The following is a 21,622-nucleotide window of genomic DNA, read 5'->3' as shown; positions in this document are numbered from 1 at the left end:
AGAACCGGGAACCGGAGGTAGCAGGAATGGGACCAAATAAATTCCAGAAGACACAGTACAGCAGCGCTTCACAGGAGGCTCCAAAGTACTGAAGACATCACTAGACAGGGGAAGAAGTGTCTACAAATCAACTTCCCAGCTCGGCGAACATACCAACAACTATAACATGGATGATATTATTGCGTATTCCTTTATGCGATAGCATGATCAATATTTATCTTTCTCCTTGATCATAAAGATAGTCTAACTTATACACTTCAGATAAATCCCACAAGGTTCTACCTTAACTGTGGCACAAAAAAAACTTCAGTCTTTTTCTGATGGTTGCACCCTTTACCTGCCAATGCTATGACAGGAGATTGAGAAAACCCTCTAGAATGTTTAAGCCAAAACATTTTAAAAATCACAAAAAGACTGATAAGCTCAAAAAGGATTCATTTCCCTTTCCTTTTCGACAGCTCCCCTTTTGATAAATTAAGATGATGGATTGAGATGAGGAAAAATAGGAGGAGGTTGGAGTTCAGTCTAAATGACAACATGGCTGACTGATGTGTTTCTGTGCCATATAGTCTCAATGATCAATTTTATGTTGTTTTGCAATTTTCCTCTGCACTACATGAGTGAATATATTCAAAGTACCTCATTCTATGCAAAGGGCTTTTGGAGATCCTGAAATTATGAAAGGTAATACATAAATACTTTAGTGGGCTCCCTAATTCAGTCTACAATCCTAGCTCTTTTATAACTAATTTGTTCAGCAATATTATTACAAACCTCTGGAGCAAGTCAGCCTTGAACCTAGGTCTCCTGGCTCATGGGTAGAAACACTACCAGTCCACCACAGTAACCCCAGTCTACAACCCTACTGTCTTTCAGGTAAAAGGTTCCATGTGACCTCTCTTGTTTTCCTCATTACTAATTTTTAATCTTGTCGACAATATTTCCAACTTTTCCTGAAATGAACACTGTGTCAATTTACTTTCATTACCCTGCAAACTTGAAAGAGATAACCTTGACTAATATTTACCTGAACAAAAACAAAACAATAGGTATCCTCATCGATGCAACTTATAATGAACTGGATGATAAACTGATTTATAATGATAGCATTATTATATCATTTAAATAGTCAATTTGTTATTCTCCTGGCAAGGAAGTGCTTAAATTGATCTGTCCTTTTAAAGTCGGAAAGTCTACTAACTGTGAGTAATGGCAATAATAAATGGTCGGTGCAAATATTCCTTCTTGGAACGAAGAGATTCAACATTGTTACATATCTATCTGAATGCACTTCTGTTTCCACAAAAACATTTGGACTTATAAAAACGAGTGGTGTCAATAATTGGGAAGTTTAGGCCTGCAGCGTTAGGATCCTACGTAAAGTTCAGCAGGTTAGAGACAGAGTAAAGTTCCCATCCAGTGTCCTGGAAAATTAGATTGGAGAGCCATCTTTGGAACAGCATGCCCTGTGACATTGTTCCACTGACTATTCTATGCCTCCCTCCATGAAATTGCAGGCATACTGGTGGGTTCATTAGTGTGACGATGCTATGGCTTTATGAGGTGTGTTTTGCCCTGGTTTCTTTTAGAGAAAGGTCAGGGGACAGATGGAAAGCAGTCTATGAGAAGATAAACAACTTATGATGTCTTGGTTGTTTTTTTTAAGTAGAAAGCTGAAACAATAGAAGCAAACTGAATGGGTGTGGTCAAACTCCCACCCACAGAACCAGTGATTTTTAGTTTTCAACTGCAGTTGCTGTTAGGGTTTTGAAAATATGGAAGCTATTTTTTTGTCCCTCTCTTGGTTATAACTAAAAGCTAGAGATTCTCTGCCTGCCAGGGGAGTGATAAGTGAGATAATCTGTTTTCTGAATTTGCCTTTCTTGCCAAGGGCATGTTTATGGAATGTTGCTGTATTAGTTTAGTATTAAAATAATCTACTTTTCTGTTAAGTTTTCCAATAGAGTTGCTATTCCAAGTTCCTCTTTCTTTTGTTGTATTTTAACTATAGTGTTTGAATCAACTGTGTTTTGCTTAACATTGTGTCGAGTGATCAATCAAATTGCACCTGGAACACAACACCTGACATGTACCTTTAAAATAAGGAAAAGGTAGGGTCTAGACTAACTTCTCAATATATTCTGAGGGGTCTGGACTGGACTAGAACAAACTTCTTTTGTAGGACAGTTCATTTCACCCTTCTGAACTGGTTTTGAATTCAAGTCCCACAAATGCAAACTGACTGTGCAATCCACTACATTACCCATCCCCTTCAGAATACAGCCTTCCATCTAATCTGCTTCTCACTAATAATGTGTCAGATAGCAAATGTAAACCAATCATTATATTGTTAGAATTCTTCAAAGGCTTATTGTGCGCCATTTGCTTTTGTGATGTATCTGTTTAGTCATTGAGGCACTGTTAACTATCTTTTTTTTATTTTTGCTGTAATTAATTTAGATGGTTAAGAGATAAAACAGAAATTTTCTGTTGGCTGTGGAAGGCGTCTAATGTAACCAGGGGAACAGAGCTAGCAGAAAATAATCTTACTGGGTCCCGCTGGGCAAATTATTCAAAAATATTAACAGTGCATCTTACCCACCTCTGACTCAGAACATTAAAACTTCGTCATAATTGTTCCTTCTCAGACTATTTTTAAGCTGTTTAATTGATGGATCATTGGACACAATTTGGAACACGAAGTAAAGAAAATTAGATTTCCCAGGATTCCCTACCCAATTGTAATCCACATCAAGATTTAAGGATACCTCAGCTTTAAAATTTACACTGTGCATTTAAAAATAAACACTGTTGCACATGGGTACAGTGAAGTCTGTGTCAGTAGCAGAGCCTACAGTACAATGAGCAAGTACATGTGTGTGGTACTGCCCATAGCAGTAGGGCAGAGAACACTAAGCCGCTCAAGAGACTCCAGAGGTGTCCATGCCTTCACCCAGCTGTACCCCTTCCCAAACCTCCACAAAAACCCCCTCCCACCATCATCACCTGCCCTCCTTCCAACCCTCCACAGCGAGGAGGGTAAACTTGCAAATGGCAAGGAACCTTCAGCATGTCTTGCCCGTCCAAACTCAAAGTGCCCCCAGGCTCACTCAGGCAAATCTCCAGGACCAACAGCTTCCCATGCTGAGCAAGCTCCCTGCAGAACCAGGGAATACACGTCGATGTCGTGGGAGGGTAAAAAGAGGATACCTGTTCAGACCACTTTGATGTGCGCTGTACAATATTTGAATGTAATTGTGCCAGCACAATGGCTGCCTTCACAGTCACACAGTCTGTACTGTGGATCGCCCTCTATGCTGAGAGCATTTTCAATTTCCAGCACAATGGGAGGTGTCAGTAAGGCTAAACACATCCAAGTCTCCATCCTGATAGGCCTTCCCATAAACCCCATCGGCTTCTCTAGGTCTCCATCCAAAATGTGTACATGACCTGTACCTGCTCAGGCCCCTCATCCCAACCCCCGGGACCCCAGTATTTGACGATACCATGACTGCTGTGGTCATACCCTGCCCAGCCTCCCTTGAAGTCAGGGTCCTCCTCACCCTGGACAAATCCACCTCCCACATAACTCCCTTTCCATGTATGCTTTACCATACCATGGGAAAGGAACAGACAGATGGTGCAGGGGTCCCCTGAGGCCATTCCCCTCAACAATAAATATACCGTTTTGGATATATTTGCAGGGTGTGGGGGGGAAATGACCTACTAGGGGAAAGCCATAGTGGCCAGGTCTCTGGCACTGAGCCTGGTTCTGTGGCTCAGAAGGGAAGGAGGGAAAATAGAAAAGCACTAGTGGTAGGAGACTCAATAGTTAGAGGAATATGCAGGAGATTCTTTGATAGCAGATGGGACTCCTGGAAGGTCTGTTGCCTCCCAGGTGCCAGAGTCTGGAATGGCTCTGATCGAGTCTACAAGATTCTGAAGGGGGAGGGTGAGCAGCAGGGTGCACATTGGCACCAATGACATAGCTAGGAAAAGGGGTGAGGATCCAAAAAGTGATTTCAGGGAGTTAGGTTGGAAGCTAAAAAGCAGGACGAGCAGAGTAGGGCACGGTGGCTCAGTGGTTAGCACTGCTGCCTCACAGCACCAGGATCCCAGGTTCGTTTCCACCCTCAGGCGACTGTGTAGAGTTTGCACATTCTCCCTGTGTCTGCGTGGGTTTCATCCAGGTGCTCCAGTTTCCTCCCACAGTTCAAAGATGTGCAGGTCAGGTGAATTGGCCATGCTACATTGCCCATAGTGTTAGATGCATTAGTCAGAGGGAAATGGGTCTGGGTGGGTTACTCTTCAGAGGGTCAGTGTGGACTTGTTGGGCCAAAGGGCCTGTTTTCACACTGTAGGGAATCTAATTTAATACTGGTGCCATGTGCTAGTGAGGCAAGGAACAGGGAGCAAGTGCAGCTAAACATGTGGCTAAAGGACTGGTGCAGGAGGGAGGGCTTCAGATACATAGATCATTGGGGTATCTTCTGGGGAAGGTGGGACCTGTACAGGAAGGATGAGTTGCACTTGAACTGGAGGGGCACCAATGTTCTGGGCAGGAGATTTGATACCAATCTGAAATGATGAATTAAGAGGGCTAAAAGGGGTCAATGTGATATCTTGAACAAACAGTTTAAGGAAAATCCCAAAGCCTTTTTTTCATGTATAAGGAGCAAGAGAGTAACTAGAGAAAGGATTGGCCCAATCAAGGACAAAGGAGGAAAGTTATGCATGGAGTCAGAGAAAATGGGTGCGATTCTTAACGAGTACTTTGCATCAGTATTCGCCGAAGAGAGGGAAATGACAGATGTTGAGGTTAGGGATAGATTTTGAGTATTCTAGGTCAAGTCAGCATGAGGAGGGAGGACGTTTTGGGTATTCTAAAAGGCATTAAGGTTCTGAAAGGATCTACCTAGGTTACTGAGGGAAGTGAGAGAGGAAATAGTTGGGACTTTAACAGATATCTTTGCAGCATTCTTGAACATGTGTGAAGTCGCAGAGGACTGGAGAATTGCTAATGTTTAAGAAGGGTAGCAGGGATGCTACAGACCAGTGAGCCTGATGTTAGTGGTAGGGAAGCTGCTGGACAAGATACTGAAGGATAGGATCTATTCCTATTTGGAAGAAAATGGGTTTATCAATAATAGGCAGCATGACTTTGTACAGGGAAGGTCATGTCTTACAAACCTAATAGAATTCTTTATGGAGATGACAAAGTTGGTTGATGGGGAAGGTGAAGTTGCATGGGGTCGAAGGTGTTCTAGCTAGATGGACAGAGAACTGGCTGGGCAACAGGATATAGACAGTAGTAGTGGAAGGGAGTTTCTCAAAATGGAGACCTGTGACCAATGGTGTTCCCACAGGGATCCATGCTGGGACCACTGTTGTTTGTGATATATATGATATGGAATAAGGTATCGGTTGCCTGATTAGCAAGTTTGCAGAGGACACCAAATTGGTGGAGTAGCAGATGGTGAAGGGGACTGTCAGAGAATACAGCAGAGTATAGATAGCTCGGAGAGATGGGCAGAGAAATGGCAGATGGAGTTCAATCTAGGCAAGTGCGAGGTGATGTGTTCTGGAAGGTCCAATTCAAGAGCGAACTATACAGTAAATGGAAATGTCCTGGGGAACATTGGCTTACAGAGAGATCTGGGTGTTCAGGTCCATTGTTCCCTGAAGGTGGCAATGCAGATCAGTAAAGTGGTCAAGAAAGCTTATGGCATGCTTTCCTTCCTTGCATGGGGTATTGAGCCCAAGAGTTGGTAGGTTGTATACGATTTTGGTTCAACCGCATTTGGAATACTGCATACAGTTCTGGTCGCCACTTTACCAAAAGGATGTGGAGAGGGTGCACAGGAGGTTCACCAGAATATTGCCTGTTATGGAGGAGAGGTTGAATAGATTAGGATTATTTTCATTAGAAAGATGGAGGTTGAGGAGAGACCTGATTGAGGGCTACAAAATCATGAGAGGTATAGACAGGGTGGATAGCAAGAAGCTTTTACCCAAAGTGGGGGACTCAATTACAAGGGGTCACGGGGTTCAAAGTGAGAGGGGAAAGGTTTAGGGGAGATATGCGTGGAAAGTTCTTTACACAGAGGGTGGTGGGGGCCTGGAACACGTTGCCAGCGAAGGTGGTAGGGGCAGGAATGATAGCGTCATTTAAGATGAAAGACAGATACATGAATGGCAGGGAGCAAAGGAATACAGATCTTTAGAAAATAGGCTTAGATTCAGATAGAGGATCTGGATTGGCGCAGGCTTGGAGAGTCGAAAGGCCTGTTCATATGCTGTAATTTTCTTTGTTCTTCTTTATTTGCGAGAGCACTTTGGGAAGGTTTGAACTAGTCTGGCGGGGGATTGGAACCAGAACTACAGATCAGAGGGGAGGGTAGTTGTTGATGGGCAGAAATAGAATGCAGAGAGTCTGTCAAGAAGGGGACATAGTTGATAGGGTAAAGGGATGGGTTAAAGTGTGTCTGTTTCAATGCAAGGAGTGTTAGGAATAAGAGTGATGAACTGAGAGCATGGATCAACACTTGGAACTACGATGTGGAAACATGGATTTCACAGGGGCAGAAATGGTTGCTGGATGGTCCAGGGTTTAGATCTTTTAAAAAGAACAGGGAGTTGGTAAAAGAGAAGGAGTATTAGCATTGCTCATTAGAAAGTGCATCACAGCTGCAGAAAAGAAGGTTGTTGAGGAGGGTTTGTCTACTGAGTCAGTAAGTGTGGAAGTCAGGAACAGGAAAGGAGCAGTCACTTTATTGGGTGTTTTCTATAGAACACCCAATAGCAGCAGAGAGATGGATGAACAGATTGGATGGCAGATCTTGGAAAGATGCAGATGTAACAGAGTTGTTGTTATGGGTGATTTCAACTTCCCCAATATTGACTGGAACTTCCTTAGTGCAGATGATCTGGTTGGAGCTGATTTTGTCAGGTGTGTCCAGGAAGGATTCCTGACTCAAAATGTAAATAAGCTGACTAGGGTGGAGGCCTTGTTGGATTTGATGCTAGGCAATGAGCCAGGCCACTTGTGTCAAGTCTCTCGGTGGAGGAGCATTTTGGTGAGTGACCACAATTGCCTCACTTTTAATATAGCCATGGAGTGGAATAGGAATTAGCAAGTTTTGAGAAGATTTGTAGCTCAGGTTGAGGTTTTGGATGTAGGTTTGCTCGCTGAGCTGGAAGGTTCATTTCCAGATGTTTCATCACTCTACTAGGTAACGTCTTCAGTGGGCCTCAGGCAAAGCACTGTTGATAATTCCTGCTTTCTATTTATATGGTTGGGTTTCTTTGGGTTGATGATGTAATTTCCTGAGGTGATGTCATTTACTGTTCTTTTTCTCGGGGGTGGTAGATGGGTCAATGTGTTTGTTGATAGAGTTGCAGTTGGAATACCATGCGTAGGAATTCTTGTGCGTGTCTCTGTTTGGCTTGTCGTTGGGTGGATATGTTGTCCCAGTCAAAATGATGTCCTTCCTTATCTGTATGTAAGGATACTAGTGAGAGATAGTCTTGTTGTTTTGTGGCTAGTTGATGTTCATGTATCCTGGTGACTAGTTTTCTGCCTGTTTGTCCAATGTAGTTTTTGTTACAGTTCTTGCGTGGTATTTTGTAAATAACATTAGTTTTGCTTGTTGCCTGTATAGGGTCTTTCAAGTTCATTAGCTGCTGTTTTAGTGTGTTGGTGGGTTTGTGGGCTACCATGATGCCAAGGGGTGTGAGTAGTCTGGCAGTCATTTCAGAGATGTCTTTGATGTAGGGAGAGTGGCTAGAGTTTCTGGACATATTTTGTCTGCTTGTTTGGGTTTGTTGCTGAAAAATTAGCGGACTGTGTTCATTGGGTATCCATTCTTTTTGAATACATGGTATAGGTGATTTTCCTCTGCTCTGTGCAGTTCCTCTGTGCTGCAGTGTGTGATGGCTCATTGGAATAATGTTCTGATGTAGCTTCATTTGTGGATGTTGGGATGATATTTCTGCAGTTTAATATTTGGTCCGTATGTGTTGTTTTCCTGTAGATGCTGGTTTGAAGTTCCCCATTGGCTGTTTGCTCTACTGTGACATCTCGGAATGGCAGTTTGTTGTTGTTTTCCTCCTCTTTAGTGAATTTTATGCCAATAAGGGTATTATTGATGGTCTTGAAGGTTTCCACTAATTTGTTTCATTTAGTGATGACAAAGGTGTCATCCACGTAGTGGACCCAAAGTTTGGGTTGGATGGTTGGCAGAGATGTTTGTTCAAGTCTCTGTATTATTGCCTTTGCTAAAAACCCTGATATCGGAGATCCCATGGGTATTCCGTTGGTTTGTCTGTAGATTGTTGTTGTTGAAGGGTATCAGGGTTCTTAGCAAAGGCAGTAATGCAGAGACTCTAACAAACAACTCTGCCAATCATAGGAATGGACAGTATGAGAAGATAGTTAATTGGGGGAGGGGAATTATACTGCTATTAGTCAGGTGCTGTGGAGTGTAAATTGGGAACAATTGTTCTACGGGAAATGCACAACAGAAATGTGGAGACTGTTTAAGGAGGACTTGTTGCAAGTGTTGAATAACTTTGTCCCACTGAGACAGGCAAGGAATGGCAAGGTGAAGGAGCCTTGGATGAGAAGAGAAGAGGAGCTTCTCGCCAAGAGGAAGAAGGAAGCTTACTTAAGATTGAGGAAGCAAGGATCTGGCACAGCTTTAGAGGATTACTGGGTAGCTAGGAAAGAACTCAAAAATGGACTGAGGAGAGCTAGGAGGGGGCATGAAAAAAGCCATTGTGGGAAGGATTAGGGAAAACCCAAAGACGTTCCCCACTTAGGTGAGGAATAAGAAAATGATCAGACGGAGGGTAGGGCTGATCAGGGTTAGTGGAGAGAACTTGTGCCTGGAGTCTGAAGAGGGAGGCAAGGCCCTAAATGAGTTTTTTGCTTCAGTATTCACTAGAGAGAGAGAGAGAGAGAGAGAGAGACCTTGTTGATAGTGAGAACACCACGAACCAGGTTAATAGGCTTGAAGAGACTGATATAAAGAAAGTGGATGTGCAGGAAATTCTGGGAAGCATCAAGATAGATAAGTCCCCAGGGCCGGACCATATATATCCAAGATTGCTACAGGAAGCGAGGAATGAGATTGCTGCACCTCTGGTGATGATCTTTGCATCCTCACCCTCGACGGGGGTAGTACCAGATGATTGGAAGGAGGCAAATGTTGTTCCTTTGTTCAAGAAAGGGAATAGGGAAATCCCTGGGAATTACAGACTAGTCAGTCTTATGTATGTGGTAAGCAAGGTACTGGAAATAATTCTGAGAGGCAGGATTTTTGACTATTTGGAAAAACATAGTTTGATTAAAGATAGTCAGTATGGCTTTGTGAGGGGCAGGTCATGCCTCACAAGTCTTACTGAGTTCTTTGAGGATGTGACGAGACTGCTGTGCTTTTCCAGCAACACTAATCCAGAATCTGGTTTCCAGCATCTGCAGTCATTGTTTTTACTTACGAGATAAATTGACCAAGGTTGATCAGTGGATGCAGTGTATATGGATCTCAGTAAAGCCTTTGATAAGATTCCCCATGGTAGACTCATTCAGAAAGTTAGGGGATATGGGATACAGGGAAGTTTGGCTGTCTGGATATAGAATTGGCTGGCTGAAAGAAGACAGCGAGTGGTAGTGGATGGAAAGTATTCTGCCTGGAGGTCAGTGACCACTGGTATCCTGCAGGGATCTGTTCTTGGGCCTCTGCTTTTGTAGTTTTTTATAAATGATTTGGATGAAAAAGTGGAAGGGTGGGTTAGTAAGTTTGCTGATGATACAAAGGTTGATGGTGTTGTAGATACTGTCGAGGACTGTTGCAGGCTACAACAAGATATTGACAGGACGCAGAGCTGGGCTGAGAAGTGGCAGGTGGGGTTCAACCTGGATAAATACAAAGTGATTCATTTTGGAAATTCAAATTTGAATATGGAATACAGGGTTAAAGACAGTGTGGAGGAACAGCAAGATCCTTCGAAGTTGCCACCCAAATTGACAGGGTTGTTAAGAAGACGTATAATGTTTTGGCTTTCATTAACAGGGGGATTGAGTTTAAGAGCCATGAGGTTTGGCTGCAGCTCTATAAAACCCTGGTTAGACCACCCTTGGAATGTTGTGTCCAGTTCTGGTTACCTTATTATAGGAAGGATGTAGATGCTTTAGAGAGGGTGCAGAGGAGATTTACCAGGATGCAGCCTGGATTGGAGGGCTTGTCTTATGAAGAGAGGTTGAATGAGCTAGGGCTTTCACACTGGAGAGATGGAAGAGAGGCGACTTGATAGAGGTGTACTAGGTAATGAGAGGCATGGATCGAGTAGATAGCCAGAGACTTTTCCCCAGGGTAGAAATGGCTGTCACGAGGGGTTATAATTTTAAGGTGATTAGAAGAAGGTTTAGGGGAGATATCAGAGGTAGGTTCTTTACACAGACAGTGTGGTAGGTGCTTGGAATGCACTGCCAGCAGTGACAGCAGAGTCAGAGACATTAGGGACATTTAAGAGACTGCTGGACAAGCACATGGATGGCAGTAAATTGAGGGGTGTGTAGACTAGGTTGATCTCAGATTAAGATAAATTCTTGGCACAACATCGTGGGCCGAAGAGCCTGGACTGTGCTGAAATATTCTATGTTCTATATCCTTCCTTTGCAGATATCGTTGCTTCTCCCCAGCCCTTCACACAATTGTCATCTCTGCACTTCCTCAGCTCTCAGTCTCAGAGAATAACTTGCTGATTCTCCTACTGGCCTCTCACCTACCCCTAAGCCCTCCTCTCTCCTTAGTTTACCTGGACAGTGCCGACTCATTCATCACAGTCCATCCACTTCAGCAATCAAACCAGACAGATCCAAAGACCCATAACTGTACATAGCCCTGATCCCGATAATTATATTCCCCCAAACTGGATGCTATGGAGCCACAGGACTGGCCATGACCTGAATGGCAGAGGCAATGGAGCCCCTCACCGAGATCACCCTGACTGGGCACCTAAACATGGCCAGTCCACTCTTCCAGGAGGCTGCTCTTGTGCTCGGGACCCCCTGATTGAATGGTGTCTCTACAGACTTTGCTGAGGACTCCTGCCCTAAGGCAATGCGACACAGCTGATTGCTTGCTGCACGTGGACGGTCTTTGCTGCATTAGCTGTTAGCACATGGGGTAGGCGAGAATTGATGTAGCATGGAGCCATACACCACACCTGGGCTGAAGACTGTTGATCAGCAAGGCAAGCTGTCTGATTGTGTGTGACTGCATGCATTGGCACAGCAAGGCAAGAATGGTGTGAGCATGCTGGTCGGCACTAAGGGAGCAAGCGAATAGCCCGGAGATACATCCTGGTCCAGTCAGTGAGCTGGGTGGCTGCCCCTGTTTGCCAAGTGTCTCTGCTACAGTTTTTTAATACTCAGGTCTGTGCTTCCTGAGTGGCCTGCAAGTTGATTAGAACAGCGCCCTGGTGGTTTTGAAGGGTTAGCAAATGCTTGATGTCAAAGTCTGTTATGAGGGGTGTGTGGGGATGGTGCCCTGAGGTGCTGGTTGGTCCTTCGTAACATCAGGACCTTTTGGAACAAGTAGTGAGTGGTATTCACCAAGCACTTGCTCCGAGTTCCATGTCAGGTCTTCTTGATATCTGCACTGTTAGTGTGTTTAATAACAGAGCAAGATAAATAATAGTGATATGACCTGTACCGTTACCAGGTATTTCACAAGCAGTATTCCCCCCTTAATCAGCAATTTGCTGCTGCCTTCTAACAAACATCCCATAAATGCCCGAAATATTCCTGATGTCAGGATAGGCCCTGCCAGCTCCTTGATAATTCTGTCACAAATCTTGCTATAAGCTCTTGATGCTTAGACCCCTGTAAGATTCACCTAGAATCACAGAATCATAGAATCTCTACATTGTGGAAACAGGCCCAATAAGTCCACACCGACACTCCGAAGAGTAACCCAAACAGGCACACTCCCCAACTCTATTACTCTTACATTTACCCTGATTAATGCACCTAACCTACACATCCCTGAACACTACGGGCCGATTCACCTAACCTGTACATCTTTGGATTGTGGGAGGGAACTGGAGCACCCGGAGAAAACCCACGCAGACACGGGGAGAATGTGCAAACTCCACACAGTCGCCAGAGGTGGGAATCAAACCCAGGTCCCTGGCGCTGTGAGGCTGCAGTGCTAACCACTGAGCAACCGTGCTGCCCTAATTGAGAATGAATCAATCAGGTATGATGAATCAGAGAACAAAATGGAAATTCATGAAGATCAAATTTAAATTAGTTATTACGAACAACTTTCTGATTAAGGGATGATAAATATATAATGTGCTAGACACGAACAGACCCAAAACCAATGATGTTAAAAATGGTGGCAGGTGCTATAAGGAGAGCCAAAGTGCACTATTATGTACTTTTACAGTCTTAAGGGTTAGCATTTTTTCATTTTTCTTAAGTCTTTCAATAATATCACATAACATACTGAAACATGTATGTATATATGCATGTCTATGCACAATCATGTGTGTGCATGCGTGTCTATGACCCTAAGTATGCATGTCGTCCATGTGTGTGAGTAAGTGAAGGTGGTAAGAGGATAGAGGTAATATGGAAGACAGATGTCATGCCTTCAAGTTGTGGAATTCAATATTGAGTGCTAGGAGCTGTGAGATGCCGAAATGGAAAATGCGGTGTTGTTTCTCTAGCTTGTGTTGTACTTTATTGGAACACTGGAGCAGGCCCAGGTCATAACGTGGGGCAAGTCATTCATTGAAATGGCCAGCTACTGGAAAGTTAGGGACATTTCTATGGAATAAGACTTCAGACCACAGCCATGCAGTTGACTCTTAACTATCCTCTAGGCAACTAGGGATGGAAAATAAGTGCTGGCCTAGCCAGTGATGCTCACATTCCATGAACAGATATTAAAATAAAATCTGGATCCTGCCAACTGCCCTCTGTAAAAGGTCCAAGGAGTCTTCCTAACCTCCGAGAAATCTGGCCCTTGGCGGTGAGACATAAAACATATTATTCTTAAACTATTCTCATTGTTTTAATTGTTCTACTGAAAGAAAACAAATAAAACCAAGACTGCCAACTGAAGACAACATCCTGTCACAACTGTAGCAAACATGAAAGATGTAATTTTTTATTTTTAAAACATTCAATATTCATTCGTAAATTGTTGCTACAAGCTACAATGCTCAAACCAACGGTAGCAAGATATAATTTGGTTCTAATTTAGATCCAGGAGCCCATCTTGCAAACCTGATGGTTAACCAGCCTTAATTGTTCCACTGATCAAAGGAAAATGTGCCAGTGAAGAAAGGCGAGGAATGACAAGAGCAATTTCCTGTCCTGTCAGGGGTGATTCAGGATATGATAAATTTATTTAGAAATGATCTATTCAAATAACTTCCTTGTGAATCTGTATTTTCTGCAGAACTGATATTTCAACACAATGCATTCAAAAACACAGCAAATTAAACAGTATAAATGCACTGCTCCCACCAAGGTGACTGTATGGAAGATAATTTTTTCAAAGTCACTTTAACATAATGGTTCTAATAATTTAGAACAGAGGAGTAATCAGCCAGGCCTGACTGCTAGTCATTCGCTCATTTAAAAGGCAATTTTGAAATGGTAAAAGAATTTTCAACTTTCCCATTTTTCTCTGAATTAAAGAGGCAGTGAGTGTCATTTTGATGTCTATTTAAAGCAATTAATTTCATTTTCTTTTTAAAAAGGAAAAAAAAAGTTAAAGTATTTCATTTTAAACTCCAGGCTCATGTGATATGGCTCTATCATTAGAACAAGTACTGTTGTCATTTCAGAAATGAAAATGTTTTTAGAAGTTATTCACTGCATGGCAAGATGGATTAAATTAATCTATCTTCCCTTCCAAACTTGCTCTGTTCCTATTCTGAACATGTAGTAGAATGTGTTGGCAGGCGTTAAAGCCAAATCCATTATTGTCCTTAGTCACGTTTCTTGAAAACTGATTTCCCCTTCCAAATTCAAGATACAGGGGAGGACAGTAATACCCCAAATGCTTGAGATCAGTGAACTCATTATACGTTTGAACCTGGAACCCATGGGAACTCTATAGGCCAGTGTCACATGAGGCCGGAGTTTAACAACTGGAAAAGTGACAATTAAAAAACAATAAATTACCAATAGTCTGAAGTAGGATTAAACTTTATCCAAAGAGCTTCAAGCATAAAACGGCAGGCAATCAAAGAAAGAAGCTGAGAATGTTTGGATTCTTAGGAAATGTGTGAGATTTACTACCAAGGAATATTGTCCATGAAATGTACCATACCTAATGCTGCCAAGAACTCATGACACCCTGGCAGTCGCCAGAGCTGAACACTTATCGACACTTGAATCGGAGCTGAAGAAAAATCCTGTTCCTTCTCGCCGGTCTGAAGCTGAACAAGTACTTGATGGAGCTGTGCAAAATAAAGAGAAAAAATTATAAAAGTGCCATTCCAGAGAAAACTACACAAGAAATGGGAAGGTTAAAGTGGATCTTGCACTACATGGAAACAACCATGAGGTATTGGAGCAAGAGAGAAATCGTGGACAACAAAATTTCATCAAAATATTCAGCACCCTGTTCCCAGACTATTACTAAAACAAACAGAATAAGAAAATGTATAGCAAGGGGCTTAATGTTTAAATCTAGAGGCCATCTCAGAATTCTCTTAGCCACAAGTGGAGACCATGTCTGAAAAACTGCAGGCAGTTTTTGTTTCTATGGATGGAATCTTCACAGAAGGGCAAGCTCAGAGGTCAGGGAGTTTTCCAATGACCAGCAGCACTGGGCAGGATGCTGGACTTAATGCAATGCTAGGAAGGATCAGTCAAGGGCCGGCTAACCAAGGAAAGTGGGAGGATGAGCCTTCCGTGCTGTTGGTCCAAACAGAGGTCCAGCAATACGACCGAGAGAACAGGGGCTCACTGCTGAAGCAGCAAAGGAAAGCAAAGATGTCTCGAATTTGAGGTGACCTCACAGGGGTTCAAGTATTTCCTATGCTGAGTCTTCTCCCTCTTGAAAAGAGAAAATAGAGAGAAGTGTTTAATGTTATGAAAGGTCTTGGCAAACTGAATTCAAAGGAAGCACTTCTACTCTGACACAAAGTCAAGGAGAAACATTTTAAAAACATTGATAGGTTGGCAAGTACATGACATGGTGATGAAAAAAGAAATCTGTATGAGTTTAGTGAGGAAAACAGAAAGGTCAATGACAGCAAATTGGATTTAGGGTAACTAGAAACAAAAGAAGGGAACAAAGTGGATAGATGGACGAACAGACTCATTAACTGTGACGATTGCTACACTGGAGATTGCGGCTTCCTGCTTGATTAAAAGTGAATAGTTTCTTCTCAAAAATGGCAGTGTATGATTTATCCCATTTTGACACTTGGAGTGATCACCTGAATCAAGTTATGGACCCTCTTTACTGAAAAGTTGCATTTAAGACTCAGGTGGGGCATTCCTGATTCACATTTTAACTGTCATTTTTAGGCAAGATGCTCAGCATAGTGAGGTAAGGGGCTCAAGTCTACATTTAAAATCAGGATCTGTGTCACAAGAAAGACCTGATACCATGTGACTAACAACTGGAAAAGTGACACCTCATGTCTGACCCACCAGTAAACCTCCAGGCCATTGACACTATGGACGAAGGGACAGCCAGCTCAGTGTTAGTGGATTACAAGGTCTATCCAGCCATCTAGGAGCATTTCCAGGTTCTGGATGACCAGTTTGCTTCCTTGGTGACATTATCATCCCAGTAATTACTCTGTGTTTGCCAGAAGATCCTCGTGAATGGAGAATCTGGTAGGAGAGGTGCACTAGCAACCAGTACTCCCCATCTCTTACATCAGCTTAGCGCAATAGAAGACAGCAGATCAGGAGGGTTGCTCATAAGAGGCCATTCCGAGCACCCAGTTTCCATTAGCCCACAATCAGATTCTTGTATGATTTCTTAGCAGGCTGCATTCTGAAGTCAGTTACAAATCACACAACACCAGGTTATAGTCCAATAGGTTTAATTGGAAGCACTAGCTTTTGGAGCGACGCTCCTTCATCAGGTGGTTGCGGAAGACACAATTGTAAGGCACAGAATTTATAGCAAAAGTTTACAGTGTGATATAACTGAAATTATACATTGGAAAATACCTTGATTGTCTGTTGAGTCTTTCATCTGTTCTTCTTTCATGTGTAAATCACAAAACATTTTTTTAAAAAGTTGCATTCTCAGGTTAACTGTAACAATTGGTGTCAGCTAGACAATATGTTGAAGGTGTTCTCTGTCTGTGCCGTGTGTGTGTGTGTGTGTGTGTGTGATCACCATGGACTACTCTCGACTATCTGTCTCATTCTTGGACACATGCATCTCCATCAAGGATGGACACCTCAGCACCACACTCTACCGCAAACCCACAGACAACCTCACAATGCTACACTTCTCCAGCTTCCAACCAAAACATATTAAAACAGCCATTCCCTATGGACAAGCCCTACGCATACACCGGATCTGCTCAGATGAGGAGGAATGTGATGGGTACCTGGAAGTACTCAGGGATGCCCTCACAAGAACGGGGTAGGATGCCCAACTCATTGACCGCCAGTTCCGACGTGCCACAGCAAGGAACCATAATGACCTCCTCAGGAGACAGACATGTGCTGGAACTGACAGGGTACCCTTCGTTGTTCAGTACTTCCCAGGGGCTGAAACACATTATCAATGAGGATGAGCACCTCGCCAAGACCTTCCCACACCTCCACTGCTTGCCGTTAAACAATGCCAAACCTCAAACAGATCATTGTTCGTAGCAAGCTGCCCGGCTTTCAGGACAACTCCATACAACTCTGTCACGGTAGGTGCTGCAAGACGTGTCAGAGTGTGGACATAGATACCACCATTACACGTGGGGACACCTCCCACCATGTACGTGGCAGGTACTTATGTGATTCAGCCAACGTTGTCTATCTTATACGTTGCAGGCAAGGATGCCCGGAGGCATGGTACATTGGGGAAACCGAGCAAAGGCTACGACAACGGATGAATGGGCACTGCACAACAATCAACAGACAGGAGGGTTCCCTCCCAGTTGGGAAACACTTCAGTGGTCCAGGACATTCTACCTCGGACCTTCGGGTGACCATTGGCTGATAGTGAGGGCCTTTGCCTTGGGTTCATGTCACACTACAGGTGACCACCATTGCACCACGTGTGCGTGCGCGCACACACACACACACACACACACCCTCTCAGAGACGTAGACCACTCCACACTCCCACACGCACCCTCTCACAGACTTAAGATACTCTACTCACATGCACAACACATAAACTCTCTCACATTCATAACCCCCCAACCCAGACAGATACACATACACACACAAAGACGCACACACGTACACAGACGTTTGTGGGGTGAATTTGTACTTGCAGAGTTACGTTGTACTTTGCTCAAAAACTGCATGAATTCATGTAGAACTCTATTATCTCACTTTTTAGATTAGAATCAATCTAAGATCACAGCACAGACAGAGAACACGGGCCAACACCTTCAACATATTGTCTAACACCAATTGTTGCAGTTAACCTGAGAAAACGTTTTAAAAAAGTTTTGTGATTTACACATGAAAAAAGACAAACTATCATAGTATTCTAACAGATGAAAGACTCAACAGAAAACCAAGGTATTTTTCAATGTATAATTTCAGTTACGCCACACTGTAAACTTTTGCTATAAATTCTGTGTCTTACAATTGTGTCCTCCACAACCACCTGATGAAGGAGCGTCGCTCCGAAAGCTAGTGCTTCCAATTAAACCTGTTGGACTATAACCTGGTGTTGTGTGGTTTTTAACTTTGTTCATCCCAGTCCAACACCAGCATCTCTAAATTCTGAAGTCGGGTTATCAAAGGAGTGTGATGGAATACTCTCCACTTGCCTGCATGAGTGCAGCCCCAGCAACACTCAAAAGCTTGACACCATCCAAGACAAAGTAGCCACTTGATTGGCACAACATCCACTGTAATGACTCCCGCCACCCTTGACGCTCAGTAGCAGCAGTGTGTACTATCTACAAGATGCATTGCAGAAATTCACCAGGGCTCTTTAGACAGCACCTTCCAAACCCACAACCACTTCCATCTAAAAGGACAAAGGCAGCAGATACTTGGCTCCACCTGCAAGCTCCCCTCCGAGCCACTCACCATTCTGACCTGGAAATATATCGCCATTCCTTTTCTGTCACTGGATCAAAATCCTGAAATTCCCTCTTTAAGGGCATTGTGGGTCGTCCTACAGTACGTGGACCGTAGCGGGTCAAGAAGGCAACTCGCTACCACCTTCTCAAGGGCAATCCAGGATGGGCAGTAAATGCTGGCCCAGCCAGTAATGCCCACATCCCATGAGTGAATTGAAAAAAGACTCCTGCAGCAGGACCTATTTCCCATGGCAGAGGGAAGTTTTCTTTGCCGAGTGGCTGCCAAAATAATCAATCACAGACTCTGATTTATTTCCCATTGCTCCTTTCAGCCTGTCACAAGAGACATCAGCCAAGTCACAGACATGTTGTTCGCCAGGACACGGTAGTACATCACTTTACCACTGATTATCTCAAAATATTGATGCAATAAAAAACTCAGGTACTGGCTCCAACAGAACTATGTGCGTGCAATTAGGGTTCGGGTTAAGAGTTAGGACTAGGGCAAGGCGGCAATGGTGACAGAAACACCTTCTTTTACTATTTCCAGCTGGATTTCACAGCAAAATTAATATCTCCTTCCCTCAATGTATTAAAGCAACCTAATTTAGAGTTTCAATGAACTTAATCCTAAGTTAAATAATAACTTCTACTGGAGGATTTTTGAAAAAAGAAATTGTCGATAAAACTGGACAATGTTGGCAGCCTCATATTTGTTTCTGTTGCAGGACATGTTTGATATTCAACTCTACTGAAGTCAATGGAACTGAATATTCAGCAATGGGTGACTAATTCATAGCACCTTTTTTCTGTTTCCATCCATAATTAATTCCTCAAAGTGTGGAACAAGGATCAATGGTCAAATATGACCGTGCCAGTTGGCTTTTGATCTACTCGTGCTGTTACACTACTCACATTGAGAGGGATTTGCATTAATCATGGTATAAATCTAGCATTAAATTGCACTTCTTGTCAAACTCTCCAAAAGTAGAGTATATGCCCTCTGTAATTGCTCTTTGTCACATAACGGGAACATGGTCCCGATGCCCTTGATTGTCTCACAGTCAGAAATACTTGTCAGCTTGGGTGACTGCAGATGTGGCCAGGCAGTCAGAGATTTGGTGAAAACAGAGCATCAGATGGTGAAACACAATAGATATTTATGACATGACATGGTTTAATATCACCTTTCTCAGAAACTATTACCTTTATAAATTACAACAACAAAGGGTTTTGACACAGTTCTGCTCCTAACTGTCTTTACCATGTTATGAATATGTAGAATGGGCTAATTACATTCATTAGCAAATACAAATACCAAACGGTGACATTGTTTTCATTATTTTGGTGTGATTCCAATCAGACATTTGATTGTCAGTCAATATCTCAATTTTCATGGAGGTATGTTTGGTAGGGGGCTGGGGGGGGGGGGGAGGCTGGTGTGGAGATGAAACTATATATTTTGAGATAACAGGTTTAAGATTAGAAGAGATAGGAGCAGGAATAGGCCATTTGGCCCCTTGAGTCTGTTCTGCTATTCAACAGGATCATGGCTGATCCGACACACCTCTTGTTCACTTTCCTGCCCTTTCCTGATAACGCTTGATTCCCCAACTATTTACTCTTGACCATTAAATCTTGTGGAAACTCTTTTGCCACTGGATCATGCTGCCAATTTTTGGACGATGTTTTCTCTGAAAGGGAAGGCCTCTGCCATTTTAGTGTTGGTACTGTGGAAAGGGCTGAGTAAGGATTCCTAACTCATGGAAAGCGCAGCACACCCTCAAACAGAGAGAACCTTTGTCAGTCAATTGTACTTTGGATGACCATCAGGGTAAGGAATGCATAGTAATTTCCAGATTTTAAAAACTGCAAGTAGTTCCACTGATGTTTAGAGGGCAAACACACTTACAATGACTGATTACTATACCCATGGTGGTCCAGTGCCTGATTTCTACTGAGTTTAGTTTGGGAGCAGTTTATAGTTGTACAATTCACATCTGAGCCTATGATCTAGAGGGAAAAATTAAGTGGGATTTCTGCTTCTAATCATTATCCAATGAGTTTTACTTGAACACAGCATGATGGCTCAGTGGTTAGCACTGCTGCCTCACAGCACCAGGGACCCAGGTTCGATCTCAGCCTCGGGTGACTGTCTGTGTGGTGTTTGCACGTTCTTCCCGTGACTGCATGGGTTTTATCTGGCTGCACCGGTTTCCTCCCACAGTCCAAAGATGTGCAGGTCAGGTGAATTGGCTATGCTAAGTTGCCCGTAGTGTTAGGTGCATTAGTCAGAGGGAAATGAGTCTGGGTGGGTTACTCTTCGGAGGGTTGGTATGGATATGTTGGGCCGAAGGGCCTGTTTCCACGCTGTAGCAAATCTATTATAATCAGCTGTGAGCCAAATACTGTATATCTGATTGGGGTCATCTATGATAGCCTTCATAGTCTATCAATATTTGCTACTGAGACTCAGACAAAGCATTCTAACTTGGGCATGCCGTGCATCACTCCAATAAAGGAGTTAATGCCCTCCTTCAGCAATGGAGGCGGAGAAATATCTGGAAGGAAGTAGCAAAAAAAATTGATTTCATTAATTCCAGCTGTTGCATGGAGAAAGGTATAATTGTCCCAGTGATACAGGGGACTAACGCAAATGCTGATGAGAAACAGGCATGTTCATTACAGCTGAACACAAGTCGATGGAAGACAGATTTCCCAGCTTGAAAATATATACATTCTACAAACAGAACTACAGAATGGAGCACAAATATAGCAGCGCTGGAGTGCAAGGGAAATAAATAATTCCTTGGTCTCAGTCAGAGAGGATCGCATAAATAAAACCTTCATCTCTAAGACGGGGAAGCGTCACTCGTCATTAGTAACACACAAATTTATGGGATAGGATTGTAATTTTTAAAGGGTTCGATGACAATAGGATTTGAGCTCCTGGCATTGCAAACTTCTGAAAAAATTAAATAGAGGCTCGATTCCTGAGGGCCTCTCTGGTTATTGCTCTGCTCATTTATATTTGTGACTTGCCTGAAATAGGCAGATTGCTCAACAGGAGGAGGAACAAGAAATCAATATCTGTCAGCTTCACTGTACATGGGCTCCCTCTACTGGTAGCAACAGCAACTGCACTGCCAGCCTGCCAACAATTATTCAGAAGGCCCAGAAAAATAGAATTGAAGAGCAATTTATTGTCACTTGTGTTTTTACAAAGAAAAAGTGAAAAGCTTTATAAGTCACCATACCACGGTGCCTGTATTAATGATATAAGTTATTGATAGGAAGAAAAAAAAAGTTAAAATTAAGGCAAAGTTTATCTCAGATCAATTTCAGTTTGAGTATAGCCGATT

The 21,622-nt window shown here is 43.0% G+C and overlaps 1 protein-coding gene across 6 annotated transcripts in view; it reads right to left on the bottom strand.

The window, feature by feature from the left end:
• Positions 1-21,622, bottom strand: part of ttc28 (tetratricopeptide repeat domain 28) — a 760,569-nt gene that overhangs the window by 14,935 nt on the left and 724,012 nt on the right. For all 6 annotated transcript variants that reach the window (XM_072588038.1, XM_072588039.1, XM_072588042.1 and 3 more), the window contains one exon: positions 14,355-14,484. In XM_072588038.1, coding sequence (XP_072444139.1) covers positions 14,355-14,484 — 130 coding nt within the window. The remainder of the gene's footprint in view (positions 1-14,354; positions 14,485-21,622) is intronic.

Source organism: Chiloscyllium punctatum, chromosome 17, assembly GCF_047496795.1.
Source record: "Chiloscyllium punctatum isolate Juve2018m chromosome 17, sChiPun1.3, whole genome shotgun sequence".
In the NCBI taxonomy this organism is placed as follows: domain Eukaryota; kingdom Metazoa; phylum Chordata; class Chondrichthyes; order Orectolobiformes; family Hemiscylliidae; genus Chiloscyllium; species Chiloscyllium punctatum.
Note: the sequence above shows the minus strand (reverse complement) of the source record. Positions and strands in the feature narration are given on the sequence as shown.